Consider the following 13,601-nt stretch of genomic DNA (forward strand, 5'->3'; position numbering starts at 1 on the left):
GAACCTTACCTAGAATAGGCTTCATCCAAATCTGGCAAGGTACCAGCAGAAACTATCATTTTCTCATCTAAAGAGTATCTATTCTTCATTTCTGGATTCAAGAGCATCCGTTTATGTCTAGTTATAATATTGCGATAATTGTCAGTCATTATGTACAAGTAGAAACGACGGAAATTCTGCCATTGTAAAAGATAAACCATTGTACTGGAAAAAAAAGAAATACTCAATTAATAATTATTAATTATCTAATTGAACTCATAATAAATAATTTATGACGCATGACGACCACGTAAAGCGCATCGCACATCTGCAGAGTTAAGTGAGCCAAGGCACAAATTAAACTCTGCTATATACTCGCTATGTACTTGTCACATGACAATATAGCTGTGACATTCTTGCTATCCATTTTCTAACGGCAAAAAGTAATTTAGTTTTTGAGTTATCGCAAAAAACGAGAATTATTAAAAACTAGAATGAAAGAGATCAAAAACTGATATTTCATTATTAGCTTGTAACAAGTCCTATGTACAAAAAATAAATAAAAACAATATGATATAAGTTTTTTTTTATATCAGTGGTGGTAGCAATAAATTCACCATCTGCAGCAATATTACGTTTTCCCACGACAATCAATGATTTCTTAGAAATAATTTTGTTTTTATATTATGAAGGAGTCACTAGGAATCAACAAGGTAATTTTTGTTTCTAAGTAATAAAAAAAAATTCGGTTGGTTTTTAATTTTTTTTTAATTTTCATAGTGGTAATTTTGAAATTTTTACTATTTGCTTATTATAGCGGCAATAGAAATACACATTCTGTAAAAATTTCATCTCTCTACCTATTACGGTTTACGAGATACAGCTCGCTGACAGACAGACGGACGAACAGCAGTGGCTTAGTAATAGGGTCCCGCAGGCACCCTTCGGGTACGGAACACCAGAAATTATGCGGTTTGTTCGAATTCGTCCCAATGACGTATCTACTCATTCGTAATAGGTACCAACGCAAAAGCGTAGTTAAAAGAGAAAGGAGAATATTAAATGATTAGAAAGCATATAATCTTTCTTTTATAAATGTAACTTTTGATGTAAGACAAGTGCGTTTTCACATTAGTCACATTAGCCAATCCGATACTGAAGCGTTCGATATTGATCGTCTTTTACATTGTACCAAACGATAAAAGCTCTGAAGCTTAGTGGGTAAGGCTTCCTTTTCGACCCCGTGGTAGCCTACCACGATACAACTGGTATCGAAAAATTAAATTCATAAAATATTTATTTTCACCCCAATGCCAACAACAAATTAATGTACTTACTCAATCAGATGATTGTTTGCGCGGACGCACAGGTAACCAGACAAACATTATTTTTTTTATAATATTTAATATACTTACCTTAAATTTTACAATTTTTGTAGGTATACCAATAGTTAATGACAAATATACTTAATCACAAGTGTAAATTAAAAATTCATAACACCCCCGACAAGTGAAGGTTACAGTAACTAGAAAAGAGCTGATAACTTTCAAACAGCTGAACCAATTTTCTTGGATGATAGCTAAGAACACTCTCGATCAAGCCACCTTTCAAACAAAAAATCTAAATTAAAATCGGTTGACGGTTCATTAGTTTAGGAGTTACGATGCCACAGACAGATACATACGTCAAACTTATAACACCCCTCTTTTTGGGTCGGGGGTTAATAAACAATGTTTTATGCTTATTATCATGAATATTCCATATCAATACTCACTCAATGGCATTGTATCCCTGGCATATCGAAATGCCACCAATAATGTTCTTGGGTCTTTTCCTCTCCTCGCCTAAATATTTCGTAATCAAATTGCCGCCGAGGCTAAATCCGACTAGAATCAACTTCGTATTAGGATATCTCTCCATTAAATTCTCTACCATGTAGCTAAAGTCATCTGTGTGACCTGAAAAATAAAAATATTAGAGTGAAATTGTTTTTCTGCCGCTTGGTATATTTTCATGCTGTTGTACATTTATATTTATGAGCTCAGAATTTTCTCCTCTTTCATTTGACATCTCACTCGATACAATAGCAAAAAACTTTTGGGAGACCTCCACTTTTTTTGATGTAACATCCGTTTTTTTCGTATAAAATAATATAGTCACCCGGACCTTTACAACGAATTAATTGACACCTCGCTCATCTAAATCGGCCCAGTAGTTTAGACACTACGGTGGAAAACACAAAATCTGGATACAAAGATACATACATACATAGACTGCTAAAATCATAACCCTTCCTTTTGGCTTTGCCGCAGTCGGATAAAATATATAAGATAAATTATGCGATCACGCCATTCGCAATCAAGAGCATTGGCCTTGACGCCCAAAGATAACTTTCAACAGTCGAACCTGTGTGATAGCTTGCTCTACCCGAACTAATGCTTAATTCGGATATTTTCTGTACTAATTTATTTTAATGATGAATGTAAAAATCGGAAACGGCTGCAATTCAATATATTTCATTTTGCATTTTGTTTAAAAACCTACGATTTATGATTATTATATTGTGATATAGATACACTTTGAAATTGGTTGAATTATGTATGTACTATACAGTAGTTAGATGCAGATATTAGACTAACTAATGTCCGCGACTTCGTTCACGTGGATTTAAGTTTTTTTTAATCCTGTGGGATTCTTTGATTTTCCTGGATAAAAAGTAGTCATATTTGTCTCAAATAGATGCTATTGGGATGCAAGCTTTCCCTGTAGTCTACCTACCAAAATCGGTTAAATGGACGGGGTGGTAACAAACAGACACACTTTCCGTTCAGTTATTCATAAAAGAAGAAAGAATAGCACTAGACTTAGGCCTGTCATTTTAGATTTTAGAGGAAGGAGGAGAGATTTTAGGGAGTGTGGACAACAGAATTTGCCACTTTGTACCTATTATGTAGTACCTGTTTTTGGTTTTTCTAGCACGAATCTTATAAACGCTTAATACTAAGTAGAGCATGTACTAGAGTATGGATTAGTTACTCATGAACTCGTTTACTAAGGTTAACAGGGTCACTGTGCTCGTGCCTATAGTATCAGGTATCTAGATTGGGCACCAGCTTAGTTCTTATGTAAGTAGTTTTACACTAAAGTAATTTGTATGAAATTTTATTATGAATTAAGGAAGTCATAAATAAAATTAAAAATAAATTCAGTACATCATAGCATGACTTAACTTATAAAATTAAATTTTAACATAAAATGAATTAACAACTGTAATTTTGACTTCATAAAATGAAGTAAAAATTGAATACGAAACGTCATGTAGCAAAAAATCGGTCAAGTGTGAACCGGACTCACAAGCGAAGAGTTCCGTACCATCGCACCTACAAGAAATACGTAACACTTTTTAATTTTGTTAATTTTCAATAGCGGCCATTTTAAAATTTCTATTATTAGTTGTTATAGCGCGGCTGCAATAGAAACACACATTCTGTGAAAATTTAAACTCTCTACCTATTACAATTCACAATAGAGCCCGCTGACAGACAGACGGACGGACAGCGGAGTTTTGGTAATTCTAGAGTCCCGTTGGTACCCTTCTAATACGAAACGGAACCCTAAAAAGGACTGGTAAACTGGTAGTAGATGCATTTGACGATTTAAAAATACTTGTAAAAGTTTAATTGAAAAAAAAAATTATTTATTTATTTATTTGTACAGTCCAGGAAGCTGCATCAACTTAACTATTATAAATACTCGTAACTACTAAAGGATGTCTATATAAAACTCACATTGTTCTTATAGATTAGCGCTTCTTTGTTAAAATACTCGTACTTATATCATCACTTAAGGTGCATGAGATGGGTCTGACGACGTGCATGAGATGTCGCATCCACCTTAACGAAAGATCTGACGATGTAGGATAAGATTATCCAAACCCATCTCCTGGGCAACAACAACTGGACGGATTTATCTGGAATTTGGCATGCTAGTAGCTATTATGACTTGGACATCTGCTAAGAAACGATTTTTGAAAATTCAACCCCTAAAGGGGGTAAAATAGGGGTTTGAAATTTGTGCAGTCCACGCGGAAGAAGTCGCGGGCATAAGCTAGTTCAATTATTTAATAGTTAATTTATAAGACATAATATATTATAAGATTAGATTATTATAAGACAATATCAAGAATCGTTGAATGTTACCTACTCCTGTTGTACTTGAGTCATCTTACCTTATTAAAATTTTGAATGACATCAGATCCTTTATTTAGAAGCATGGTTTGGTAACTTAGGTGCAGGCACACATACTACCTAGTGCCTACCTATTTATTTAAAGTTAAAAACATAATATGTATTATGCTAACATTTGAGTTTTATTACTACAAGTAACTATGTATCATTAAAGATAATGAATGATATTAAAAACATGTGTATCTGTGTATCTGTCTGTGGCACCGTAGCGCCTAAACTAATGAACCGATTTTAATTTAGTTTTTTTTTGTTTGAAAGGTGGCTTGATCGAGAGTGTTCTTAGCTATAATCCAAGAAAATCGGTTCAGCCGTTTGAAAGTTATCAGCTCTTATCTAGTTACTGTAACCTTCACTTGTCGGGGGTGTTATAAATTTTTAATTTACACTTGTAACTTGATATTTAGACACGCACTATACCGCGATGTGTCACTTATGAGTTATGACTACGTATCCGAAACGCACTATGCTTCATGTAGAATGATTTATTATATGTAAATACATCATTTATTTTGTGGTGTCCTAGTTTTGTCTGACATTGATTAAATGTAGGAATTAATTGACCCTACTTACTACCTATTTGTACATTTTCACATCTGTAAGAGGGCAAAGGGCTTCCTTTGAATAAGACAGGACGGTCCGTAGGTATCTTTAACTAGAGTTGCCTTCGAATAATAATTAATTAATTAATTATTATTTTCTACGTAGGTACTCCTATAAATAATTGGCATGAATTTATTTTAAAGATAAGATAAGACCTTTGAAGATTGTGCGAAACAAACTGATTTCGACGTTTGGTTTGCACTGGTTGCGTTTCGGAGACGGATAAAGACTACTTATTTATCCCGGAAAACCTAAGAGTAGTCGCGACCGGCTTTATTATCTAGTATGGAATATAATGACGTCTCGTCCTAATTGGCAACGATCGTACGATGGCACGATACGTTATCGTCGTGTGATGAAAATGGTACGATGATCCAACGGGACGTGCCCTAAAAGGCCGTGCGATGACGTGTGATCAATTAGGACACTCAAAAGAGATTATATTTGATAACATGATCGGATGATCAAACCCCTGTGCTCGCGCGATGGCTTGCGAACTTCAATTAGGACACTCTGAAGAACTCTGTATGTTTGAACTCATCGTGCGACGAAAACGCATCGTGCCATCGTACGATGGTTGCCAAATAGGACGACGGGTACGGAGATAGCATTATTCGTAGGATTACTTACTATTAGATGAAGCCCGCGCGACTTTGTCGGCGTGGATTTAATAAAAATCCCGTGGGAACTCTTTAATTTACCGAATTAAAAAGCATCAAATTTCGTAAAAATTAGTTAAACGGATGGGCCATAAAAAGCTAATAGACAGACATACACTGTTTACATTTATAATAATAATATTATGGATAATATATGAAGTTCTCACTTCTCAGTCCTGACCCAAATTTAAGATAGGTACATATTACCATTAAAATCGAATGTCGTCAACCTTGACATTGTAAAGTAGGTAGGACAAGTGGAGCGGAACGTTAACAACCGCGAGGAAAAATAAAACTTGTTATGTATTATGATCATTGCTAAAACAAATACGGATTCATTCATATATATACAAACTTATGAATTCACACTATAGAAATGATTTAAAAGCTTTCTTTTTAGTATAGATCTGACGCAATTACTTCATCTGCACCGCCATGCTTTAAATAAATCCCCTACTTTTTTTGCACCAAATAACCTCTTAGCAGATAAGTACTAATTATTAGCAAGAAGCTAATTTTAAAACTACTGAATTTTAAAGTATCCCAGTGTAAAATCTACTACCTGTAGTAATTAGACTTAGGCCCGGTATCCACCTAAGCGGAGTGGAGAGATGTGTACAGTCAACCAATCAGATTTTTAAAAGATGACATGATAATTTTTTTCACGTCATCTGTTATGAATCTTATTGGTCAACTAAACACATCTCTCCTCTCCACTTTGGTGGATACCGGGCCTTAGAGCAAGAACTGTGTTGACGCCGTACAGAGTATAGGACTAGATATAACAAATGCTTGATTAAATAGGTATTGCGACATCTTAATAGGTGGACTAATTAGCTAAATAATTGAGTTAGTTTTAAGATTTTTGCGCGTATTCTATCAGCTGTGACGTTTAAAAGATATCAAAAGATAAGATCTACTGATACACTGTGAAATTAGTCGTTTACAAATACCTATTCAACTCTATTTGCATTAAAATATGTACTTAAGTACCTAATACTACTTTATTTATTTCCGCTGACCTAAACATTCGAAGCTTACTTTACTATAGGACTGTATTGTATAATAGGTCAATTAAGCCCTTTAATACGTAAGCGTGCAGGTCGATCTGCCGGAACTTCGAGATAAGATAAAGGATAATATATAAGAAAAACCGAAACATAGTCATTTAAAACACTAACTACACGTAACACGATCAACCAAACGCGAGGTTATTTATCATTCAGTATGTTGTTGTATGATTCAATATGTCAGAACTTTTACTAAGGATAACAAAACATAACAATTGCTAAAGGCGCAACCCCCACCTGCAGAGTACAGTGAAGCCGAGATGCAGCGACTTTTACACTGGAAATGATTCAGACGACGACATGTCAACACAACTTTAATGCATTGCAATGCCACACGTCATCTGAATCATCCTCTAAAGAAGCCCCTCGACTATGAGTTCCAATGTTTGTAACTCTTTAGCTTTCTTTGGAAATTCAGCTTTACTTTAGAATAACGCCCTTTGAGTCTTATCCGTGTTTCGATTTCACTATAGCGATTTCAACCGTATGATAAAGTAAATAAAAAAAATTACGCTGCGCACGCCACGGCAGAACTCCGTTCAGTAGACAGTATGACACAGTATGACAGTATCATACAGTAGACAGATTTTCGTTCGGAACTCAATTTTTATATTTTATTCGCAAAACGTGTCGATCAAATTTAATAGTAAGATAGATATATGTTATTTATTGTTAGATGTCAGTTTGTATGACTATACATAATAGGTAATTGATAAGGCTCTTGTTGTCAAGAGCGCAGAATTTACTAGTCACTTCTAGGACATTTTCCGTTTTAATATCTAGTCTTGTTTTCATCACTTGCTTTATTTATTAGTTAGGTAGGCTGCCTACATCAAATCTAGCTAATAGCCTGGCTAGTTCATTTTGCCGCGTACAACTACAGTAGTGTAGAGATTACTATTTTAGTAGCCTAGTCAAATGTTATGTTGTACCTACCTATCTATCCTATTTATTGAGGAGTTAAGAGATTTAAAAACAATTAACACCATTTTGCCATACTACAAAACTAGCATATTATTATTATTAATAATACCAGTCAATTTCAAAAGATAAATATGTACTGAGTCACTTGTCAATCGATCTCTATTGCTTTTAAATACATAGAACAATACTAATTACTAGATGATGCCCGCGACTTTGTCCGTATGAATTTTGATTTTTTTGTTAATCCCATGGGAACGCTTGGATTTTCCGAGAATAGTAGTTTATGTCTTTGCCCGGGACCCAAGCCATTCGTAAAAATCGCTCAAACGAATGGACCGTAAAAGCTAACAGACAAACAAACTTTCTAATTTATATTATGTTTTAGTTTAAATATGGATTAGGTCCACGTACCTACAGTGAAATATAATTTGTTATGAACTCATAATAATTTCTATATTTCTACTTTATACTTCCGTAAATATTCGAGCACCCAGCGTTGAATAAACATACCGGACAATAATTCGAATTTGATTTTCCTGCACGTTTCCCGAAAGGTTGTTGCCGGCTTACACACTACATAATAATTATATTATAAAAATTATTCGGACCACGTTTTACGATACAGATCATCAGCATATCACCACTCCGACTTTAACCGGTGTGGTCTAACTTAGACTAAAATGTGACATGTAGGTATATAATATTCTCAGAATAACAACCGGGATAGTACTATAAAACTTCCTCGTGAAATGCTGAATAATTATAGCGAAGTTTAGTTTTGGCAGAATCGGCAGTTAGTTACCTAACAGCCGGACGATCTCACTATACAGAACGACCACGTCAATCAACGGATTAGCAGTTTTTCAAATAAAGATGATAAATCTTCGATGAATAATCAAATTTATTAATAGAATTTAGATATGTAAAGCTGCGGAATAGGTTTTGCATTCAGCTGCCCACAAAATAGTATATTATTTTGTTAAATTGATATACCTACTTCACATAACTCATAAAGCCTCAATAGCTCAACAGGTTGAGGAGCCGACTGAATTCTAAGAGGTTGGCGGTTCAAACCCCACCCGTTGAACTATTGTCGTACCTACTTTGATTAACATGTCTAATATTCTTTTTTTTTTGACTAATTTAACTAATTGTAATTATTTTGCCTTTTGAAAACAGTAACTGCAGAGTTCCTTGTTGGCTCTCCTTAAGGTATACTTTGCAGTATGCGACCGCGATGAGCGACAGTTTTTAGGCGATACTATCGCAGTTCTGAGAGCATTTGAAGGGAACGACCACGACGCGCGACACTTTGCATACCTGTCTCGCGTATCGCCATCGCGATCGCGTACCACAAAGTCTACCTGTGTTAGATTTTCAACTAACTACCTAACTAATTGAAAGCATGGACTTATAGTACTAATTAAGAGCTACAATAAATAAATAGTTTTGAATTTTTATCGATTGATGATTTAACATACCATAGGAGAATATTCTATTGCTGGTGACGGGTACACTGTTAAGGGCGCCAATGTGGTTGAGAACTGCGCATCTGTAGCCGTGTCGTTGTGAGTAGTGCACGTAGGTGCGTATGTAGACGCTCTCCGACGTGTTGCCTATGCCGGGGCATATCGCCACTGTCACGTCATCTGCACAAAGAAACCATAGGTCATTCTTGTTTCAAATGGACAAAATATTTGCAAAACGTCGTCGCATCGCAAGACGGTTCATGCGAGCAGCAGAATGCTTCATGGCAAGAAATCGCTCAGCACAGCTCTAAGCTTGCAAAGTTGGTATGGCATGCAAAATAATTCTTAAAGTATGTATTGTCTGTGGCATTGTAGTTATATTATGCCGTCTTAAACTGATCCCTTACTGTATACACATCATGAATCTAGAAGAATCTAGATTACTCAACTATTATATTGAGTATTAGGTACTCAATATTTTGGTCAGTTGTGACAAAAAAATGTCTAAAGGCTAAATGTCACAAGGAAGGCTGGGTATAAAAAATTTGAGAATTCGAAATGTGGAGGGAAATGGGGTTTAAGGGAGGACTGTTAAGTGATAACACCTGAAAAGCTTCAAAAAACCAAGATGACTAAAATTTTGCAAAATAAATACCTACCTAGAGAAGAATAAAAGTTAGTAGTTATGTTGATGTAGGTATACATATAATAAATTACACTTTACTTTTTATGAGATAACAGCTATAATAATATGTCGTAATTATCGTGAGATAATGCGAAATAAAACATTAGATACCTTTTAATTATTATCTATCATCCAGTGTTATATTTTGACAAGAACATAACATAATATTTTGAAAAGATTGGAATTGATGGAGAACAATTTTAATATTTTGCTAAAGTCTGGGGGATCAACTTTATAAAAAGATGTTATATCATAAAGAACTTCTTTGTAAATAGATACATGACCAATGCTAAATTAGTACAATTGGTTTGATTGTTTAATCATTTTGTATGGAACACACTGATTACAACATGACAAATGATACAAAATCAATATTATACTTGTATATTACTTATGTACCTAATATGTAAAAGTATGACTCAAATTAAAAAAAAAAATACTCAGATGAATATTTAGTATATTGTGTATTATGCAATCAGATTAATTGAATATAGGGCCAAACTATTTCTTCAATGATGACCACAACATCTTTTGCTATTAATCATCATGTTTAGGAAGTTACTTTCTAGAAGTCCAGTCCTAAAGAATGTGATGCAAAATACACACACTGTGATTCTATAGGTAATCCTATACAATCAGTGACAGTAATAGGTAATTATTATGTTCGAAAATATAAAATTATTATAGTTATGTACACATTACACACACACATAGTGCACTGCCTCCTAAAAATAGTAAATAATAGGAATAGTATCTCCCATTGCATTATACTCTTCATTCATATATTTGTTATCACAGAACGTTGCGACCACTTCCATTGATCATATTATAATGACAGGGGCTTTCTTGGTTTAAGATAAAAAAAAAGATTCTGACGAATTGAGAACCTCCTCCTTTTTTGAAGTCTGTTAAAAGTGGTAGGCTCCCAGATCCCACACAAACAGTACAGTTATTCACCATTATTTTCATACCTTCATGTTCACTTCCAAGAGGTTCATACAAGTCATAGGTGAGCGTTGATTTGTCTGGTAAGATTAGGGATATGCGGCCGCCGATAGGCCAGGGGCACCGGACGCGTCCAATGAGGCTGTGAAGTATTGTCTGTACATGGCCGCTGAAACCCCATAATCGTGTTGGTATGTATCTGAAACAATGAATTACAAAGTTGTTCATATCTCTTTTTAGTCATATGACTCACCATGGTAAGAATTATCACATACAATTCCGACACTTAGGCTGATATCTCTAGAGAGCACTTTGAGTTTGACTCACTGACTCAGACGTAAGACACTGTTAAAACGAGACAGCGTTATACGGCTGGCATAAATCTGTCTCCTTTTGACGGAAACTTAAGTCTAAGCAAAGTCAAAGTGCGCTCTATAGGTTTTAAGCTTAGGGCCATGGCAGAACGAGCGCGGCGTGCCGAGTCACCTTAAAATGGGCCAGCTTCGGCTGGCTCCCAGTGCGGCGCAATTTTGCGATCCGAGCAATAAGCCTCTTGAGCACACTTATTTGCATTACTTAGATAAGTTATTAAAAAAAATAACTTATCTAAGTAGTTTAGTCGCGACTCGCCGCCACTCCAATGCGTTAGTGGGCCTTAGGAGTATGTTATATATCTATGTTGTGACTCGGTTTTATTTAACAACTATTGAACTAGAAAGAGGACACTCTCCTTGCACCATTTCCCACTCGGTATAAAATAAATCCTCCCATGTTTTAGATTTTCTAATTATATTTTCAATCATTACTGAATCAATTTTTTTCTTATGTAGGTAAGTAGTTAATCATGATTAAATTAAATATTTAATATGATTAATTTAAATTCCCAGATTGGTTGTCGAAGGGAGAATTGCTGGTAAAAGAGCTCAAGGTCGTCAAAGCCGCAAATGGTTGGATGATATAAGGGGGGTGGACAGGGCTTAGTTACCAAAAGTTGAAAGAGGCTTCTTTAAACAGAGAAGCTTTTCAGATGATGTTTGCTAAACTTCGTTTCGAAGAAGGCATGTGATGATGATGAGTTAATTACATCAAAAATCTGCAAGGCGACAAGAATTACACTGATTGAACAGTCGGAAACCAAAATAAATAAAAGAGTTTGCCAACTCTTCAGTTTTTTTGGGCATTATGGCAAAAAAAGACACTTATTATGACTGACAATTTTGTTTGCAATAAGCACTTACTATTATAAATTTCGTATATATACATGATAATATATTGTTTGCTAATATCATTATGATATGGTATGTATTACATACAAAATCAAATGAACCCAATGAGATAAAAGTTCTAAAGTGTATAATCATATATTTAAATAAAGCATAATTTGATCATAATAAATTCTGAGATCCAGGAGCAAATATTGGGATTTGACAAAACTATTTATTTACATCACAATAAGTTTGTAGGTAGTTTTTCCTGAAACCTTTAGTATTATTTCACCTTAGTTACTTACTTATTCTTTTATTGTCATCTGTGTTTACTTCTTCGTTACTTATTACTTGGAATTGGGATGATATTACCCACTTGAATTTGTTGATTACATTGATTGAAATATTCATTCAAACCATTAATACTCTACTAAATTAATGCAATTATAAGATATAAGAATAGGAAACTAATAACTAATAAGAAACTGTGCACTATGCTTATATAGATTTACAAAATTATAAGTACCTAGAACTGAATAAAACACTGGCCTTGAATGGTCAGATGTATGCATAAACCAGCATTGTAATGCAAACGTTTTAGTATTTCTGTTAAAATTGAGATCGACAAATGCTACTTAGTACTTACCTAATTTTTTAGTCACCGATTCGGCAGCTGATTGGCATGACATCACCAAACAACCAGGCGTGAGAAAACATTGAAAAACTGAAGTTATAGAAAGAATACTTACGGTTCATTGAGAAACGGAGCAATAAAGAGGATATTTTCTATGAAATTTCTATCCCTGCCATATATCACAGGCTTGTGAGGTTGGCTGTTCACATTCAGTATTCGGAAAAGCACACACAATATGACCGCAACGACCGCGAGAAGAACAGTAGACATTTTGTAACAACACAATTACCGGCCACAGGGATTGATTTTAAAGGAAATCTACATAATAGCGGCAATTTCACTTCATATGAAGCTTTAAATTCACGGCGTACGGCCACAAAACTCTCATCTGCCGCTACGGAAACAAAACTGAATAAATAAAAAAAACTGTAAAGGAAAAATCTCTAATTTCAAAGTCAAACTGACACCTGACGTTCTAGAATCTTAGGGCCACAGATGAAATGCTCGGGGCTTGTGGCAAAAGACCCATGTAACACAGTAACTGATAAAGTAATGGCGGGTAACATTGTTATTGATACCGCTAAAAGTCATATCTAATAAGTTTAGTATAACTCACCTTTAAAAAAACTTAATAATCACATACAATAAGTGATAAAATTTCGCAAAATAAAAAATTTGGGGTGAAGTGGGGTAGATTTTTGGAGGATTTAGGTACCTACAAGTTAACGAGTAATATCTGACCAACTTATGAAAATTGGAGTCGCATAACAATACAAATTACTTAGCTGTAGCTATTGTTTCTTTCTTAGCTGTTAGTTGTGTAAAGCACAGCGTTGCCAGAATGTTACTTTTGTAACATTTTACGTTACTTTTGACCCCCTCATGTTTCCTCTATGTTACACGACTCAAAATGTTACTTTACGTTACTTTTAGGACTTCATAAAAATATTCAAATTTTTCCCAGCAAACCAAAAATAATCGTGAAACGGAACGCATCCAAAACAGTTTTCGTTTGTCGTAATTGGCCCATTTGTTAGTTTATTTCACTTTCTCTAAGTTATTGGTCTAAGTTCACTTTGTTTTGTAATTACTCTGTGATTAAAAAAGTGTTTTGTTTGTTTTTCTCTGTGACTCAACTTTGTTTTGGCCAAGTTTTGGCTAATAAAGTTATTCGTGGACTTCGT

General features: G+C 34.6%; 1 protein-coding gene across 1 annotated transcript in view; it reads right to left on the reverse strand.

Annotated features, from left to right (window-relative positions):
* LOC123869604 (abhydrolase domain-containing protein 2) overlaps positions 1-12,851 on the reverse strand; it is a 20,808-nt gene extending 7,957 nt beyond the window's left edge. The window contains exons 1-5 of the mRNA XM_045912617.1: positions 12,533-12,851; positions 10,605-10,777; positions 8,961-9,128; positions 1,754-1,937; positions 10-204 (exon numbers count right to left, since the gene is read on the reverse strand). Coding sequence (XP_045768573.1) covers positions 10-204; positions 1,754-1,937; positions 8,961-9,128; positions 10,605-10,777; positions 12,533-12,687 — 875 coding nt within the window. The 5' untranslated portion in view covers positions 12,688-12,851. The remainder of the gene's footprint in view (positions 1-9; positions 205-1,753; positions 1,938-8,960; positions 9,129-10,604; positions 10,778-12,532) is intronic.
* Between the last annotated feature and the right edge of the window lie 750 nt (positions 12,852-13,601).

Source organism: Maniola jurtina, chromosome 1 (assembly GCF_905333055.1).
Source record: "Maniola jurtina chromosome 1, ilManJurt1.1, whole genome shotgun sequence".
In the NCBI taxonomy this organism is placed as follows: Eukaryota; Metazoa; Arthropoda; class Insecta; order Lepidoptera; family Nymphalidae; genus Maniola; species Maniola jurtina.